General features: G+C 44.1%; 1 protein-coding gene across 1 annotated transcript; it reads left to right on the top strand.

Annotated features, from left to right (window-relative positions):
• Positions 1-415: 415 nt before the first annotated feature.
• On the top strand, positions 416-19,817 carry LOC311583691 (NADPH-dependent 3-keto-steroid reductase Hsd3b4-like). The gene is made up of 4 exons (XM_084757475.1): positions 416-1,099; positions 8,886-9,092; positions 16,533-16,697; positions 18,622-19,817. Exons 2-4 carry the CDS (start codon positions 8,948-8,950, stop codon positions 19,428-19,430), a joined length of 1,119 nt encoding a protein of 372 aa, XP_084613601.1. The 5' UTR covers positions 416-1,099; positions 8,886-8,947; the 3' UTR covers positions 19,431-19,817.
• The last annotated feature ends 252 nt before the right edge of the window (positions 19,818-20,069 follow it).

The raw sequence follows: 20,069 nt of genomic DNA, 5'->3' as shown, positions 1-20,069 counted from the left end.
CAGCCACAGGGGGGGTGACAAGGACCAGATATTTTCCTGTCTCTAACTCTTCTTTTCCCCTTTTGCCTTACATTAAAATAACTCCTTCAAAACAGAAATATGATCTTGTTGATTTTGACAACTATATCAATTACTCCATATACAGAAATGGCCTGTTATATTTATACTTTCAGTATTGAAATGTAACAGAATTTTAATTCAGAACATGGGTGCTCTGGCAAGAGATCACATCCAAAAGCCTTCTAGGTCCGTATGATCCAGCTGGAATATAGATACTCCTTTAAGCCCAGGAGACAAAAGCAAACAGACCTATAATTTCAAAGCCAGCCTGCTATAGAGCAGGTTTCAGATAAGGAAAGCTTAGATCCAGGGGAGGTGGTACACACTTGGATACATACCCAGGAGACAGAGGCTTACAGATCTCTGACTTCTGTTCAGGCAGTTTGGTTGAGTAAGTGAGTTGAGAGGCAGTGCAGTGGAGTTGAGTTCTTGGCAGCTCAGTTTGTGGAATCCAGAGGCAGTTTTTACCAGCAGAGTTTAACAGAGACAGGTTGAAGAGAGAACATACTAGACACATGAAAAGACAGAACGAGCCAGAGAAGAAGAAGGAGCCAGGAGATTAGAACAGATTGCTGAAGTTAGTTTGATGCCAAGCCGAGCTACCTAGTGAGAAACTAAAAGAAGCCAGATTGAATCTGTCAGCTTGGAGAGGAGTCTGAGCCAGAACAGATGAGTTGAACTAGCCAACCAGAGGTCAGAAAGAGCTAGAAAGGGTTAGCTTATTCAGCGGTAAGTCTCAGAGGCTGAAAACATTCTAGGCCTAGATTATATTGTAGAGAGGCTAAAAGCTCCAGATGTAGGCCTACATTAGCAAATGCAGGCAGTGAGCCTAAGAGAAGACAATCGCATATCCATTGGAGGACATGTTGCAGGAAGATTAAAAAGTATGGTCTTATTGGAGGAGATATGATACTGGAGATGGACTTTGAAGCTTCCAGAGAATTCTGCCACTCCTACTGCATTCTCTCCAACCTGCTCACTGATCAAGAAGGAAGCTTTCAACTGCCTTCAGGATCTCTCCAACCCTCGGAAACAAAATGTAAGTTTAATTAAATGCTTTCTCTTATAAGTTGCTTTGGCTGTGGGCTTTTGTAACAGCAGCACAAAATAACGAATATTCTGCCTGGTAGGGAGGTTTCCACTTATTTGGGTGAGCTTCCTGTTCTTTGCTCCCACACTGGATATGTTTATACCATGAGTCAGACAACAGTACACTCTGTTGACAATGTTTGCCCTAACTGTTCCCAAGGGTTCTTTCTCCATATCACAGGGGGGAAGGACGGGGAGTCTTTCTGAGCACAGGGTCTTAAAAAGGGACATTGGAGGTAAACGTGCCTGAGTCTGAAATTGAAGGAATGGTCTGGCTCTCAGATTCAGCTCTCCATGTTTGTAAACAGTATGTGTGAATTTACAGCTAGAAGTGGTAACAGGATGTGTCTTCAGAACCTCTTACTCATTTGCTACACAAAGCGTCTCACTTCAACACCTACCTTCGTGTCTTCTCCACAGCCAAGTGCACTGACCTGATAAATGTGTTGAGTGTCATTTACCTCATTTCTGTGTTGATGGACATGTCATTTATCACTGCTATGTCAATGGGGTCTGACTGAATGGTCAGAAAAATAAGGTGCTGCATAAACAGATTTTATCAAATAGCTGGCACAAGGAAAGAAGGCGGGGCAAGAGGCGGAACGCTTTGAATAGAAATATACATGGCAATTTAAAGTCTTGACTAACATGAGCCAGTTGTATAAACATGATGAGAATCAAAGAACAGAAAGCCATTGGAGGAAGAGAAAGAGGGAGAGAGGAGCATATGGAGGGAGGGAGAGAAGAAAGGAAGCAGTGGTGGAGAGAAACATCCTTTACCATCACTTGAAAACACACCATCTGGGGCTGGAGAGATAGCTCGAAGGTCAAGAGTACTGGCAGCTGATCTTCCAAAGGTCATGAGTTCAACTCCCAGCAACCACATGGTGGCTCACAACCATCTATGATGAGATCTTGTGTCCTCTTCTGGTATGCAGGTGTACATGTAGGCAGAGCACTATACATGTGAGAGAGAGAGAGAGAGAGAGAGAGAGAGAGAGAGAGAGAGAGAGGCCATCTACACCAAGGCTACTCCACGACTAGGCCTTCCTGCAGCACATCTCATTCCCTGTAAAATAGTTCCTCATACCCTCCCCTTGCTCAGGCTACCCTTCCCAGGGATTCTCCAGCCTGCTGGGGAGAGTTAAATACTGGTTGAAGGCACTGCTCATTCTTGACTGTGGTTGTTCACTAACTTATTGATCGGCCCACAAGTCTCTCTAGACTCCGGTAGACTACCTGAAGACCTTGCCCAAAATGAGTATTGCATGATCCCATAGAAAGTAAGAATGAGAGGAGACAATGTCCAGAAAGGAAGACTTTCAACTGTCATGTCCAGTATGTTGCAGCGGGGTTGGACACCCCTATCCAGATGGCTCTGCTATTTGTAGCACGCATGGTCTACAGCTGGTTCCACTTGTTTGCCGAGCATGTCCTCTACAGTTGCTCCAGGTTTTGTTACTTCTAACATCTTGGCATCTATACTACGGTGTGTGCTTCACTGTGGTAACCCCATGCATCAGTCTCTCAGAGTCTCTCAGAGTCTCCCTACAGGGGCTCTGTTCTTGTTATACATTACTCTGAGTTCACAGGCTTTCTTTAAAGTTTAAACAAGAGCTTCCATGGACTGAGAATTCTTGCATTCTTCGTGCCTGAAAAGCTAGCATTGTGTAAACGATGCTAAGCTTTACAGAAAATTACAGCAGCCTTTGGACTCTCTTGGGTCTAGTGTTTGAACCCAGGAAAACGCTTCTTAGCAAACCTATTTGAGTCCTGCAGCTCTCTCTTTGAAAGGGCTTTGAAATAATGTACTCACAGTTTTATACATGGGAGCCTGAGATCAAGAAACACAGTGTTCCTTTGGAATTTCCTTTCACAAATTATTTAGCCCACTACTTTTGAGTTGAGAGTTGCTTAAAATGTTTAGAGGATGAGTGAAACTGAGACAAACTCTTTGTCAGAACCTAACACAAGTGGTTTCTAGCCCAAATGATGTCTTTGTTCACATTTGAAATGGCACAGATCATATCTAAATGGTAGTATTTACCACCCATATATATTGGCATTCTGGTCTTCTGCTCTCCGACCAATCATGAACTATGATATGCTTATGATGTTCTAGAATTTGGTAACCTGTTCACATTATGGTGAACCATGAATCAGAGAGCAAAGGTAGAACCAGGGATACACTACTGCCTTTGAAGTCATCAGTTTCCCAGTGTCATCACTGGCACTCATTTTGTGGCATTGATTATTGCTGTTTGCTCTTAGGTTTACTCTGAGAATCGAGAGCCAAAGTAAACTGTGGGGCTGGAGAGGTGACTTGGCTGTTATTCTTAAAGAGTGCCCATGTTCCATCCCCACTACACAGGCATCAATTGACATAAAATTCACATGGTCATAAAAACAGTCTTGTCTGAAAGGAATTAAGAGATAGTTGGTTCTGGAGCCATTTTGAATGACCATGACTAGAAACACAGTTTTAAATAACTCCAAATGCCATGTTCCAACATGGAAGTAGTTTCATGGGGTTTTTTTATCATTTTACAGAATGGGAAAGTCATAAATCAAGGCAACTTTAAGATACATTGACAGATACACCAAAAAGGCAGGTACAAAAAGGTGTAGGAAACTATTCTATGAGCTAAAATGCTCTCTGATGACCTCCTTAGCTCTTGGATTAGTAGAAGTTAGTGTTCTGCTAAGTGGATAACTTCCAAGAAGCCCAGGCCAGATGGTCTTCACAAAGAATGTTACCAGACTTTCCAAGTAGAGTTGATGACAGTACTCCTCAAATTATTGCAAAAAATAAAAATAAAAAATAAAGGAACAGTGCCAAATTTGTTTCATGAGACCACAGTGACCCTAATACCCAAACTACTTTAAGAACCAACAAAGAGAGATTTAGAGAACAATTTTCTTTATGAACATAGATACAAACATTCTCAACAAAATACTTTCAAACTGAATCCAAGAGCACATCAAAAAGACCTTTGACTATGGTTGAGTTGGCTTAACCCAAGAGATGCAAAGATAGATCAACATATGTAAATTCATGAATGTAAACCACCATATAAATCAACTGATAGCCAAAACCCACAGGATCATTTTAATAGATGCAAAAAAAAAAGGCCTTTAACAAAACACAGCACCCCTTAATGATGAAAGTCTTGGATAGATCAAGAACACAAGAGACATACCTCAACATAATAAAGACAATTTATAACAAGGCCATAGCCAACATCAAATTAAATGAAGAGAAATTCAAAGCATTTCCATTAACATCAGGAACAAGACAAGCTTGAAGAGAAACAAGACATGTTGAAAAGGAACTCCATACCTATTCAATATACTACCTGAAGTCTTAGCTGGAGCAATAAGACAACAGAAAGAGATCAAGGGGTACATGTTGAAAAGAAAGAAGTCTTTATTTGCAGATAATTTGACAGTCTACTTAAATGATGTAAAAATATTCCAGTAGAAAACTCCAACAGCTGATAAACACTTACAACAAAGTATCAGTTTAGAAAATTAACTCATAAAAGTCACTAGCCTCCTATACACAAATGACAAGTAGACAAAGAAAGAAATCAGAGAAATAAAAACCTTTACACTAGTATGAAATAATATAAAATATCTTAGGGTAATTCTAACCAAGCATGTGAAAGATGTATGATGAAAACCCTTAGCCACTGGAAAAAATATTAGAATATGGAAAGACTCCATGCTCATAGCAATAATGGTCATCCTGCCAAAAGCAATCTACAGATTCAAGGCAGTCCCCATTAAAATTCCAGTACAATTCTTCAAAGAATTTCATATGATGCAGGCTTAGATTTTATAAAAGCTTACTTTATTTAGGGTTCTTAAACACTTCCACCTCCCCTCCAGCCCACTGACGAGAGATAAGAGGGAACAAAGGTTAATGTGGGATGTGGACCCTTTTACATAAAGTTCCTTAGCATGATTCCACTCTGCAACGTCAGGATACCACCAGCCCAGTCAAATAGCAAACACCAAACAGCAACAGGAATCAGCAGTGGTGGCATGATCCAGCAGAAACAACAAGACTCCACTGAATCGGCGTGAGTCAGCAGCCAGACTCAGTCGGAGTGCCACAGGAAGCTCTTTTTGGAGTGTTTCTCTCTGCAAACTGCAGTGTCAAAATAGGAAGACCAGTGAAGCAATGTCAATTGTTGCAAGGCGTAGCATGTAAAACCTGTGCCTCACTGTCTGTGGGCTTCTATTTATATCTTCTCAGAGTCCACACGAGGTGGTTTTTGAAACTTGCAAAAACCATTCCCCTCACACAAGACAGCTTCCCGTAAAACATCACAGGCCCTCTCATCAGATAGCTTACAGCCAAACATCACATGCCTTCTCATAGGTCTACTTTCTGCTAACAAAAGTCACAAAATCATCTTTAGCAGTGGAAAAACACTCCCACATCCCATACTTCGGACCAAAACAAAAAATACAATCACATGACACAACTGAGTCTTCAAAGAAACCAGGAACTTCCACTTCAATATAGAAACTCTCTCTCTCTCTCTCTCTCTCTCTCTCTCTCTCTCTCTCTCTCTCTCTCTCTCTCTCTCTCTCACACACACACACACACACACACACACACACACACACACACACAGAGAGAGAGAGAGAGAGAGAGAGAGAGAGAGAGAGACCCTAGGATAGTTAATACATTCCTGCTGGAGGTATCACTAGGTCTGATTTGTGTTTGTACTACAGAATTAAGGTTTTTTAAGGCAGACATAATTAATAGAATCTAATTAAAGACACAGACTTAAATTACATATCTATGGACACCTGAATTTTAATAAAGAGGCCAGAAATGCACACTAGAAAAAAGTATCTTGGGCAAATGGTACTGGTCAACCTGGATAGCTACATGTATAAGAATGCACTTAGATTGGTACTTATCACCCTGTATGAAACTCAACTCCTAAAGAATTAATGACCTCAAACACTAAACCAGATACATTGAAGTTGAAAGAAGAAAAAGTGGGAAATAGCCTTGAACTCATTCACACAGGGAAGACATTCTGAACATAGCACTGTTAGCATAGGCACCAAGATCAATAGTTAACAAATATGATCTAATGGAACTGAAAGTTTCTGCTGAGCAAAGGATACCCTAATTTAGACAAAGCAGCAGTATAGAGAATGGGAAAAGAGTTTTACCAACTACATATCCAATTGAGAGCTAAGATCCAAAATATTTAAAGAACTCAACAAACTAGATAACAAGAAAACAATCCAATTAAAAGTAGTGTACCAGTTTTTTAAAAAAGAGAAGAAGAAGAATTGTCAAAAGAGGAGACTCAAATGGCTGAGAAATGTTCACCATCCGTAGTCATAAGGGAACTGCAAACGAAAGCTACTTTGAGATTTCACCTTACACCAGTCAGAATGGCTAAGATCAATAGGACGAGTGAAAGCTCATACAGGTAAGGATGTGTAACAAGGGGAACACTCATCCATTGCTGGTGAGAGTGTAAACTTGTACAAACAATATGGAAGTCAGTGTGGCTTCCTCCGGAAGATGGAAATAGATGTACCTCAAGATCCAGCTATACCACTCATGGGTATATACTCAAAGGATGCTCCATCTTACCACAGAGACACTTCCTCAGCCACGTTCACTGATGTCCTATTGATTAGAGCCAGAAATTAGAAAAAGCATAGATGTCCACCAACAAATGAAAGGATAATTGAAATGTGGCAAAGTCGTTGAGGTGGGGTGGGGGAAGGGGCTGAGTGGCATCATGAACTTTGCAGATAAATAGAAAAAAATAGAAAAAACATCCTGAGTAAGGTAACTCAGACTGAAAAAGACACATATGATATGTATTCACTTATATGTGGACATTTAGCTGTGAAGTCAATGACCACACTACAGTCAGTAGAACAACAGAGTTTTGGTGTACAGTAAGGAGTTTGGGGTCAGACAGATCTCTCAAGGAAAGGGAAATGGAACAAATAATTATACATGAATGAAGGGAAGAGACTGGAATGAGAGGATTAAGGTGAGAAAGGGAGAGAAGAAGGGAAACAAGGAGGGAACACAGGGAGACAGCTAGAATTCAAGGCCATTTGACGGGCAATATGGACCTTAATATAGTAGAAGCTCATGAAAAAGATATGCGTACATGAGGGAGGCCTAAATGAAGTCAGCAAGCAGTGGGTGAGACAGAGCCCCAACTGTACATCTCCTGTCACCAAATGAAGCTTCCAGTACCAGGACTAGGTCACACCTAATTGGATTGTTGGCCAAAGGGGTCCCATGGGAGCCCTTAAACAAACGAAGCTGTTTCCAAAATGTCGGTTGTTCATGACAAACTGACAGCAAGGCCCCATTGCAGAGGAAACAGCTCCACAACTCAATGAACACGGAGAAGTCAATCCAGTGTCTACTTGAGCCTTCATTCTCACCTGCTGGCATCTTTGGTACTAGAATGCACTCTGCATGCTACCAAAGGAGAAATGAAAACACAAAGCCAGCCACGAATGCTCTGATCTATAATGGTGTCCTGCCTGCAACATATACTACTATAAAATGATGACACAAAGTTTGCAGCAGTAACCAGACAGCATCTTATTAGATTTAAGGCCCATTCCATGAGTTGGAACCTCATATCCTGCACTTCTTGGGTGACTAAGAACCACAGACTAGGTAATCCGGGGAGTGGAGGTAAAACCAAGTATTACTGTTCTGAAAGGGAAAACAAAACACCAATAAAATGGGTCCTAATGATGCTCTGCTATACTCATATATCAGTGCCTGGCTCAACCATCATCAGAGGAGCTTACTCCTGCAGCAGAAAGGAGAGAGAGAGAGAGAGAGAGAGAGAGAGAGAGAGAGAGAGAGAGAGAGAGAGAGAGAGAGAGAGAGAGGCCAGACACTGTGCAGAGAGTGAGAGATCTTGGAACACTGTCTTAAATGGGACGTCTCCACCAAAGCCCTCCTCATCAGAGCTCAGGAAGCCCTATGGAAGAGGACGCAAAAAGAGTGTTAGAGCCAGAGGACCTGGAAGGCACCAAGACACAATGCATTCTTAGTGAACATGATCAACACACATATGAACTCACAGGGACTGAGACAGCAGGCACAGGGCCTTGGTTGTACAGCTAACATAACCTAAACTCATCTGGAAAGAGGAAACCTCTAATGATGTATAAACTGTGGGGCGTTGTCTTAATCCTTAACTGGTTTAGGAGGCCCCAGTTTCCTGAGCCATGGGTAATGAAGAGTTAACATTCTTGGAAGTTGATGCATCAAAAGAGTAGAAGCCTTATTCCCCAATTTCATTCCTCACTCTGTGCACCTCTTCCTCTGTATCCTTTGTAACATCCTTCTTAGGATGCTAACAGACGTAAGCCTTGGTCTCTGACGTCTGTAGGAAGCTGAGGGAACTAATCCTATGCAGTGAGAGGTTGTAGAACCCCAGTGTGTGAGAGGCTTCTCAGAAGCACAGGTAAGACAACCCGGAGTTTGTAACTGGCATCTACTGTGTGAGGGGCAACCTTGGGGCCCATCCTGACACCGTGTCTCAGTGTCAGAGCTGACCTGAGTTACAAATTACACCTGTGGGTCTCTGCTGCACAACTCATTTTCTTACTTCTTGGTAGAGACCCACATGCTTGAGGACATTTTTTTCCTACTACGTCCTCATAGTAGGAACTCCATGACTCTGTACCCGTTGGACCTCTTTTTCTAGCCCTTTCCAGGGTCACCTGACATCACACCTGTTCCCACTGTGATCTGCTTCCTGCATTGACCATGCCTGGCTGGAGCTGCCTGGTGACAGGAGCAGGTGGATTTCTGGGCCGGAGGATCATCCGCATGTTGGGGCAGGAGAAAGAGCTGCAGGAGCTCAGGGTCTACATCAGAACCTTCAAGCCAATTCTCAATGAGGAATTATCCAGTAAGTGACCTAGAGGCTGGTGAGTACGGACTGGGCATGGAGAAGCCTTTCCCGTCTACCCAGTGAGAAGCAAGTGCATCTATAAAGAGCCTCAGCAGGAATAATCACAGCGGGCACAGCCAAGAGGCTAGAAAGCAGAACAAAGTGGGTTCTGGCCTGACCCAGAACCAGAATATGATGGGGGTGGGGAGAATGCCTGGGCCTTCAGGTATCTCTCCTATTGCGACACTACAGGTCAGGATTCTCTTTTGCTGGAAGTTCTTTAGTGTCCTAAAGGGACCGGACTTTGAACTATTGTGCAATATTGTACAATACTGAAAAGGTTATTAACTCAGAGACCTTCGCAGTGTGTCGATGCCTCTTATGAATGTTCCCAATCTGCCTTGTAGCATATTTTCTGTTAACAACTAGAAAGAGAGTTCAGATCATAGCAGGGAATGATTATAATGTAAAGGTAAATTTATGAAGCTGTAGGAAAAAGGATGGAGGAGGGGAAGAGAGGAGGCTGGAGAGCATACAGGGAGCTCAGAAACATAGTGAGGGTCAGTTTGACTTCGCATGTATCACCAGGAATCCTCCAAGGTCATTCCCCCCATCCCTCTTCTCTGTCCTTCATCTTCAGAGAAAGTGATAATACACTTTGCTGGAGAAGTACTTCATTTTTTTTTCCTTTTATCTCTACCTCACCCCTAAGCCAAGTGCAAGGACTGGAGAGAAGGTGACGTTTCCCAGCTGCTCTGTTCTCACATCCTTCTGTGGAGGTGGCTTGTGGAACAGCCCTGCTCCTAGTGGGAGGCCATTGTGAGCACCCCCTCTTTCTCCATAGACCCCGGAATTCATTTACACACAAGTGCTTGGATCCCATCCCTTGGCTTTGTCAGATTGAGTCTGGATCAAGCCGCTTATTGGATATGCGATGGCTTGATTTTGATTGTCCCTCCTTCCTGAGACGAACCTATCCCTGGAGTTGGTCTGATTTGGTCCTGTGAGGAAGGAAGGTGACTGAGGCCTGTCTAGTTACTTTTCTGTTGCTGGGATAAGACATCGTGACCAATGCAACTTAGAGAAGGAAGAGATCACTGAGGAACTGCAGTTTCATAGGGTGAGAACCTAGGACCATCATGGCAGCCGATAGCCGGCACGACACTGTGGCAGTAGCTGAGAGCTCCTATCTTGATCCACAAGCACGTGGCCGAGAACAAACTGGGAATGGTTCAAGTCTTCTGAAGCCTCAAAAGCCACCTCCAGTGACACACCTCCTCCAACAAGGCCACACACAGCTCCTAACCTTTCCAACTGGGGACCAAGTATATAAACATATGAATCTACTGAGGTCACTCTCATTCAAACCACAAATCAGTGTCTAAACACTTGAAGACAAGTTGGAGGTTTAGAAAGAGTGGTTTTCTGGCCACACTTAGCTGGACTCCATTGTCAGGTTTAATTTTATGTATTTTGTAAGAATGGTTACCATTAGGGCGGGGTCCAGGCTCCTGGAGAAAGGGCAGCCATGGCAGCTGCAAGGGAGCATGCGCAGGGCTTTGAGTAAGTGGATCTGGGACTGAGCTGGCCAAGGGCGAGCTCAGGCAGACTGGGGCAGCAAGCGCACGCACATGTGGTCCCTGGAAGCTCCGGGGCGGGGGCCGGGTTGAGGGGGAAGGGGAGGGTCAGGTTTTGGTTTTCACCACGTCACTCAGTTTTGGTTATTTAAAGTTTGCGCCTGCTTAGCAACAGTGTTCTGGTTTCTAAAGAGATTAATATGCAGATCTGGCAGAAGAAGGAAATTAAGCCCACCACAGTTGACTATTCGTCTGTCCCTCAGTAGACGGATGTGGAGGAGTGGACTTCCTAGGATGAAGATGCACCCACAAGTGTAAAGGTTGAAGGAGGGAGTGGGATTGTGACAACACAGAATTCTTTGGAGCAACTAGAACCTATTCCAAGCACATGACACCAACTACATGAAAAAGTCAGAAAACGGTCATTGAGAAGAGAGAACCTGCCAAGAGCCGCCCTGTTAAGGGAGCTCACTAAGCATGTGGGCTGTCTAGGAGGTGATCTGGTGTTTGCAAGGTCTTATACCATGATGTACCCTGAAACTGCTTCCAGCCTCTGACATCCTGTCAGGAGCCATTGATTTGGGAAAGTCCAGGAGGCATGAGAGATCTCTGGAGGTGATCCGGTATTTGCAAGGTCTGTATCGTGATGTGCCCCAGAATTGCTTCCAACCTCTGTCTACCCTGTCAATTGTGCACTGCTGCATCTCTCTGAAATCTGGCATTAGAGCCGGGCATGGTGGCACATGCCTTTAATCCCAGCACCCAGGGAGGCAGAGGCAGATGAATCACTGTGAGTCTAAGGCCAGCTTGGTCTACAAAGTGAGTCCAGGACAGCCAGGACTACATTCATGGCCAGCCTGGTCTACAAAGCGAGTCCAGGATAGCCAAGATTACACAGAGAAACCCTGTCTCAAAAAACCAAAAATAAATACATCTGGCATTGGTGTGAATTGTTATTTTCTGGGTACTGACCATCTCCGATTGAGCAAACTTCCTAGACGATCTTATTGAAGATGTACTTTTTGTTATCGAGATGAATTAATCCCTGGTTATGGAATTCCTGATTTGGCTCAAATAGTTTTAAAAGTTAAAGTTAGTTTATGGCTGCAATAAATACCTTTGTGGACCTCCAGATGCCTCATCAGGATAGCCTACCAGCAGATTTGTGGCTTCAGATAAGCCTCTACCACAGATGGCACCACGAATCTTGGTATTTGACCATAAATATAGCCAAATTTGTTTAAACTCCATGTGAACCTATGTGGAATGAAGTTACCTAGAGATGTCTGAATTTACTCTATTTCTTCGAATGAAAGACAGACAAAATTATTGTCCTGAGCTCATAATGAACTAAGAGATAGCTGGATAATGTATAGTCAGGTCCGTCTTAACTGGTAAGTTGTATACTCTTGTAAATTTCAGACCCTATTAACCTTAGACCCTGTCAATCTTCGTCATTCTGAACTCACCATGAACTTATGTAATGAAAACTTAGATAAGAAATGTTTAGATTTAAAACATGTAACCTGTTGTATTTTAGAATTCATCTGTTTTTGTGATTAATTGTACTCTTTTGACTATGAGATAATTCCTTTTTCTCAGAAGTGTAAGTACGGTCTACAATAAACATGGGGAGGAGAAAATTGAGGAGAAACTTGAGAGCAGAAGAAGAAAGATTGAGCAGCTTAACTTCAGTTGAAGTTAAGATGCCTGACTTCATCCACCTTTTCTCCTGATCCTCTTCTCTTGAATGTATGTGTGTGAGTGGTTTATTTTCTATCTCTCTCTCTCTTCTTATTTCTCTATAGATTCGCAAATAAGTTAGCAGACTCAGGGCCATCAGCCTTCTACGGCTAATAAGCCTACGTTTACACCAACTTATTGGAGATCTCCGCAAAGAGGCCCATCTACAGATCAAAGAGTCTCCTTTTATGACCCACGTACAGTGTACAGTTTCTAGCCAGAAGCCGCTTTTACAGCCTCAGCCATAGGAAAAAGGGTGGTCAGTTTAAGTTCTCCTCAGCTGCAGTACAGCCAGTCCCTAGAGAAGAAACCTTGGGCTCTTTTTCCCTTTCCTTCCTTTTTCTTCTTTCAATCCTGATCGGTTGCCTGAGCCATCAGCTCTGGCCACCCAAGAGATAAAATGAACAAGAAGGGCATCTGCAATCCAACCCCAGAGAGAAACTACCCTGTACCCTCTCCAGAGCACTAGTCGGGCATTAACAAGAACTGTTGGATGGGAGTACAGGTTTTTCCAGTAGGTTGGCGGCTACACGCGATATGCCTTTTACTCTTCGATCTTCAAAATTAGGTGACTTAGATGCCTGGCAAGAAAATACCAACGCATGGAAAGAGGAAGAAGTTGCAGCCTGGCAAACAGAAGAAGTCCTGAGGCAGCAGAAAATAACAGTGTGAAGAGAGCAGCAGCAGGACTACAGAGGAAGAAAACGGAGGAGGAGGAAGCGCAGCTTCTGATGAAGGAACAAAGCAAAATCGCTGTGAAGCTTCGCTAACACGCACTGGCTCACCAATCCCCGGGGCCAGGGGGAGGAGTCTGGGCTCGCGCCTCCCAGTGGGAGGAGTCGGGGCCCGCAGCCTGAGCTACCAGCATCCATGGGGACTGGAGCGAACTTTCAGAATACAAACACACCGCTTGATCAAGGACACTAGGATTCTCCCACAATACCTTGAACTACTAATAATCAAGGCTCTAAACACAAAAATAATGAGACAATTATTTTCTTCAACATGTTCCAAATATAAGGCAACTGTTTGCTGTAGGGAAGTGATTTCAAGTGGAATGTCCCAGGCCAGTACCTCTCGAGCTAGTGTTTCTACCCGAATAAATAGGTGTAAATAATTTTATGGTGGAAGAGTACTCTGCTATCTATTATGCTTTTATCTGTTGTGAGTAATTATAAAATAATTTTAATAGTCTTTTGTTTCCATGATCACTTGACATAAATTAAACAAACTGCAGGGCTTTGTATTCATCTTAAATTGGTTTTTTGTTTTGTGTTGTTGTTGTTGTTGCTGCTGCTGCTGTTGTTGTTGTTGTTGTTTCAAGACAAGGTTTGCTCTAGCTGTCCTGGAACTCACTCCTTAGACCAGGATGGCCTTGAATTCACAGAGATCTGCCTGCCTCTGCCTCCCAAGGGCTGGGATTAAAGGTGTGAGCCACCACCGCCTGGCCTTGAATTTGTTTTCATGTATTGTTGACATATCTATAATTTGAACTGGCTTTGTTTGGTACTATATTAAGGAAGGTGATGATTTGGGTTTTCAAGAAAATAACATTAAACACAATAATTTTATTTATCAAAAAAAGAATGATTAGCATCTCAAGATATGGGGCCAGTACACTCCTGTTAAAAGTCATAGTCTTCAGGTTTTGAGAAGTGGGAGCTGCAAAATTTTTAAAGGAACACACGCATACACACACACACCAAAGAAACCCTGTAAGAACTAAACAAATTCCATATTTAGAGTAATTTAGAGCCAAAACACCAAATTTTAATGAATTCCATTTTTTCCATAAGGGAATTATTTTTAAAAAGTAATTTGGTTACTTTTTGAAAAATTCAGTAATATTATACTACAATTACAATTGATAACATACAGTCAAACATATCAAATTTCTAGAGATCTTATATAACCTTGGCACATGTACAATTGCATATTTGCAAATACTGGTCTAATTTACATGTCCCTTGGATATGCGGGACCTTTTGAAATCCCAGAGTCAGTAGTAGATCAAAAGGATTTAGGGGATGAGGGGATGGCTCAGTGGTTAGGAGTACTGGATGGTTTTCCACAGGACTGGGATTCAATTCTCAGCACCCACAAGACAGCCAACAACTGTCTGTAACTCCAGTTCCAGGGGACCTGACACTCTCACACAGACATGCAGGCAGGCAAAACACCAATGAACATAACATTAAAAATATTTTAATAATGTTTAAACAATCAAAAGGATTTAATTTTCAGTTTGGGAAACATAGAGAAGATTAAAGTATTTGGTAAAAATTACAAGGCAGCACAAATAAATACAAACACAAAGCATAGGAGATTTCTTAATCTAGATTGCTCACCTGTGGTGGTTTGAATAGGAATGGGGCTTCCTAGATTCACGTGTTTAAATTCTTGACAAAAAAAAAGTGTGGCACTACTAGGAGGTGTGGCCTTGTTGGAGGAAGTGTGTCACTGTGCGAATGGTCTTTGTGGTCTCATATGCTCAAGCTAGGCCCAGTGCGAAAGGCAGTCTCCACCTGCTGCCTCAGGATCCAGATGTAGAACTTCCAGCTCCTCCTGCACCGTGTCTGCCTGCACGCTGCCTTGCTTCCTTCCTTGTTTGATGATGGACTGACCCTCTGAAACCATAAGCCGGCCCCAGTTAAATGTTTTCCATTATTAGAGTTGCCATGGCCATCGTGTCTCTTCACAGCGATGAAACCCTAACTAAGACACTCATCTTCCACTTCCTCAAGGCCTCCTCAGGCTTGCTTACCAGGAGAGAGGGGCCTGGGAAAGGTGAATCCACCAGGGGTTTTCATCTGTCCCAAGAAGGATTTCTCCGGCTCTGTATTTCTACTTGTGCCTCTCGCAAACTATTCTTTGGCTTCATTGTAAAGTCAGTCGGCCTAATTGTCTCAGAAGAGTTGACAATCAACCAGCCTTGTGCTTGGGGTGCACAGAGAAGTGACCATGGCTTGGACTGAGGCCAAGGGACAGTAGAGCCTTCACTAGGCAGATGTGTGTCCTTAAACATGCCCCTGGAGCTTTCTGTGTTTCCCCAACCTATCCCAGGGACACTGGAATCCCTGGTGTCATGATATAGCTGAAAAGGGAAAGGACAGACTGAGAAAGTCATGTGCAAAGTGTGAAGCTCAAGCCAGTGTAGGGTACTGGGACAGGCTGCATGGGGGCACACTGTTCATTTTGTGAGCTAATTTGTGTGACGTTGTGATTGCTGCTATCATCCTATAGAATTCAGAGAAACCTGAAGATACTAGTGTATCCATTGCCCCCTGGCTACAAGGCTGTGGCATGCTCCCTTGGAAGCTGCCTCGTTTACAATGTATCTATCTGAGAAGAAACGCTCATCTGAACCCATCCCTGGAACTCACTCTTCACTCACTAACGGAGGATGCCTTTTCCTCTTTGTAGTTCCGCTAACTTCATCTGCACTCAGCCTAGACCCAGGAAGTACCAAGACCTATCAGGGGCAGGGATGAAATCTCCATCTGTCTCTGTCTCCGTGTCTGTCTGTCTGTCTGTCTGTCTGTCTGTCTGTCTGTCTGTCTCTCTCTCTCTCTCCCTCCCTCCCTCCCTCCCTCCCTCCCTCCCTCCTTCCCTCCCTGGTTCCTCCTCCTCACTGGAACTTGGAGGACACAATCTGAGTAAACTGTTGCTTGCCCAGATTGCTCTCACATCTTCCTGTCAGCTTACAGCCTGAGACGCTGTACAGCCTCCCAAGCCACGACACTGCCGCTGTGTCTCCTTCAAAGGCACGTGTGAGTGCCCGTTCCCTATGAAGGAAATGCTGGTTCTCCCTCTTACACTGACTGCCACCACCTCTCCAGTAGCTCTCATGAACGTATGAATTCCCCATAACACTGTTTTTTATGTGCAAAGCACAAATGGCATCTTACTGCTCAGATTCATTTTCCGCAAAGGGATGGGCTGGAAATCAAAGCTCCCTCCTTCCCTACAAAAGCTACATTCTGCTCTTTGTGTATCTATTGTCCCTTCAGAAGAAAGGCCTCCTCCTCAGTGTCTTCTCACTATTCGGGCCCTTGAAGGCCTAGGTAACTGACACCTGTGTCAGGGAACTTCCATCCCATGCAGACAGCTTCCCATGCACCTGTTTTGTCTTCCACAGAGCTGCAGACAAACACCAAGGTGACAGTGCTCCAGGGAGACATTCTGGATGCCCAGTGCCTGAAGAAAGCCTGCCAGGGCATCTCTGCTGTCATCCACACCGCTGCTGCCATTGATGTCTCAGGTGTCATTCCCAGACAGACCATCATAGATGTCAATCTGAAAGGTACAGAACCTGAGGAAAATATGGAATGGGTGGGAAAAATGAAACCAACAAAATAGGTTGGGGAGGACATCTCCTACTTTGGAACATCTGGAGGAAAAGTTGTCACAGGTGGGGAAATTAGCATTGCTAAATAGCATGAGGATAGGAGGAGGGACCATGCCAATCATGAAATACCGCTGCGCTCCTGGTAGGTCAGATCTATCTGCTTGGCAGCCAAGCTGGCAGAACTCAGGGCTATTGTCCTCAGTGTTTAGAAGAAGAGGCCAAGTTGAGGGGGAAAAAAAACAGTGGCCCCATGTGTAGTCAGTAAGAGAGAGAAGATACAGAGCCACATCCATGGCACTGGACTCCATTCCTAAATGTTTGATGTCCGTCTACCCAGTGCCACTGTGGACCAAAGGCCTGACCTTTTCCTCCGTAGAAAGCCTTCAAAGTTGCTCCACAGGGGTCTACCACGAAGGAAGAGCGAGCACTTGTTTTCTTAATAGTAGTGGTTTTCCAATTTCCACAACACCCTCTCCTCAGATCAACAGCAGTCTGCTCCTGAAGACGGTCCCAGCCAGCGCATAGGGTCTCTCCTCCTTAGAGCTCCATCCTTACATGATTAGTGGCTCTGATTGCAGATTTCCCATCTACTTTGAATAAAGGACTTGACCATATAGCACAATCACTCTGACCCCCCCCCCACACACACACACACACAGTCAGTCTTCTTAGCACCATTGTGCTCCAGGGTCCTGCCTGGCGTGTATCCATGTGACCTCCAAATTTAGTGACTGGGGTTCCTTTTCTAAGTCAACTAATTATTTGGGGATGGCCACTACTAACTCCAGATGGCAGCCTTTAGTTCTGTATAGCTGCCTCCCTCATACCCTCACTCTAAATTGGTGCTGTGTGAATAACCTGATTCTCACCTCTCTGCTAACTCTTATTACCTAAGGGAAAGGCACCAGCTTTTAATGTATACTCCTGAGTGGATACTAGACCCCCAGATGTGGTGGTGAACATCTGCAATCCTAACACTCAGAAGGCTGAATCAGGGCAGTCACACCTTCCAGCCCAATCTGGACTATAGCATAAGACTCTATTGGGAAAATAAATTTAAATACAATAAAAATACGTATTTTCTATACACTATACCCGAGTGTGCATGCTGTAAAATCTGAACAACTTCTGAGAAGTTGATATCTTGAATTCTTGGATTAAAACCTGACCCTTCTTTAATGAAGTGAAATACATGACTGTCGGTTAACTGTTTGCTTTCCTTTGAGTGGTAGTGGCGGAGGGTAGGGTGGGCGGAGGGTGTCTTTCTAAAAAAGATTTTGTTGTTTCTGACAATCAGTCTTTGAACATACAGCAAAGACTTAATCACTCAGCAACATCCCTAAACTAATTTATTGTTGTCAGTTTTTAGAAAATGTAAAGGAAACCTTTTCCAAAACATCTAGGGAAGTACTCTCTGAAGTAAAAAAAAAAAAAAAAAAAAAAAAAAAACTGGTTAGTTTTGGTCCACTGGATACATACTCATATGTATGGGAAGAGAGAAGCTCGGCTGAGGAACCTATTCCATCAGATTGCCCTGTGGGTTTTTCTGCGGGTTATTTTCTTGATTAATGATTGATATGGGAGGCCCCGCCCACCATGGGTGCTGTCAACAAAGAGCAGGTGTTCTTGGGTCATATAAGTAAGCAAGCTGAGCAGCCTATGGGAAGCAAGGTGGTGAGCAGCAAGTTACCTCTTTTAATTTTGGTTTGTTCTGTGGCCATAGAACAGTAGATTTGAGTCACAATCAGGTAAGAATGCATTTAGATCTGTAGTAACCCCTTCTGCTGGAGTTGTGTGGAGATGAATGAATCTCACTCCATTGCCACAGTGGGCCCTTTGGCTGATTTCCCAACAGTGATGGTGAGCTTCCTATGAGCAGGTACTCAGCTCCTGTTGGATGCTTGTGTGGAAGCCAGTGTGCCAGTCTTCGTCTACAGCAGCTCAATATCTGTGGCTGGACCAAACTCCTACAAGGAGGTCATCCGGAATGCCAGTGAGGAAGAGCATCTAGAAAGTACATGGCATGACCCATACCCATACAGCAAAAAGATGGCCGAGAAGGCAGTGCTGGCAGCCAATGGGTGCACTCTGAAAAACGGTGGCACTTTGCATACTTGTGCCTTAAGACTCCCGTTCATCTATGGGGAAGAATGCCAAGCCACTTCATTCACAACGAAAGCAGCCCTCAAGAACAATGGCATACATAAAAAAATCGCCGCATTCTCGGTGGTCAACCCAGTGTATGTGGACAATGCGGCCTGGGCACACATTCTGGCAGCCAGGGGCCTACAAGACCCCAAGAAGTCCCCAAGCATCCAAGGGCAGTTCTACTACATCTCAGATGACACCCCTCACCAAAGCTATGATGATTTTTATATCACCCTGAGCAAGGAATGGGGCTTCCGCTTTTCCACTTGGAGCCTCCCTCTGCCCCTGTTCTACTGGCTTGCCTTCCTGCTGGAAACGGTGAGCTTCCTGCTGCGTCCAGTCTACAGCTATAGGCCTCCCTTTAACCGCCACTTGGTCACATTATTAAATAGTGTGTTCACCTTCTCCTACAAGAAAGCTCAGCGCGATCTGGGCTATGAGCCACGTGTCAGCTGGGAGGAAGCCAAGCAGAAAACCTCAGAGTGGATTGGAACAATCGTGAAACAATACAAGGAGACACTGAGCTCAAAAACTCAGTGATGTGAAGACGGCAGGGACACGGTCGTGGGTGTTATCAGATCCTCCAGAAAGGGACTTAGAAACAACTCAACGATGACACTTCCCTTTGACACTCTGGCCAACTTGTCTTCAGTTCACAGGAAGCCTTGCCAGTCATTGGCTGGCCCAGCCATGAACTTTCTGCCCTAAGCACTCACCTAGTGCCACATGGGCTCACATTCTCTCCCATTGCTTTATGAGGCTCAAAGGAAAGATGAATAAAATATTTTAATGCGTAATCTGGAAAAGTTGTGGGTTTGGTCACTCTAGTCTCCACCTTCCCTTTTTCTATCATGTTAAGACCATAATCAGCACAGTAGAACCTAGTTGGCCCCAAGCATGGACTGGACCTCTGATCTAGAGTGGCTCGGTTCGGCATCTTGCTCATTGTCTTAAGAGATTAAAGCCCTCCTCCTCCTCCCACAGAGCGGTGGAGCTCTCACTGGGTGTTGGGGTGGGGGCTATAGCACAGCCCTTGAGCATAGTCCGTCCCTCTAGAGTGATTCTTTACTATGTTGGTCTCTCTCCTTCTTACCAACTGTCAACAAGCCTGGAGAGGTACCCAGGGGGCCATGGGCACTCTAGCAAATGGCCCTGGGCATCAGAGATGATCCTGTCCAA

Source organism: Acomys minous (assembly GCF_964271855.1).
Source record: "Acomys minous genome assembly, chromosome: 14".
Classification (NCBI taxonomy): domain Eukaryota; kingdom Metazoa; phylum Chordata; class Mammalia; order Rodentia; family Muridae; genus Acomys; species Acomys minous.
The sequence above is the reverse complement of the archived record's forward strand: the minus strand, read 5'-3'. Positions and strand labels throughout refer to the sequence as shown.

Coding starts and splice junctions, on each gene's coding strand:
- LOC311583691 (XM_084757475.1), top strand. CDS start 8,948: ATGCCTGGCTGGAGCTGCCTGGTGACAGGAGCAGGTGGATTTCTGGGC. Junction 9,093..16,532: donor TCTCAATGAGGAATTATCCA/GTAAGTGACCTA, acceptor TGTCTTCCACAG/AGCTGCAGACAAACACCAAG. Junction 16,698..18,621: donor CATAGATGTCAATCTGAAAG/GTACAGAACCTG, acceptor TCCTATGAGCAG/GTACTCAGCTCCTGTTGGAT.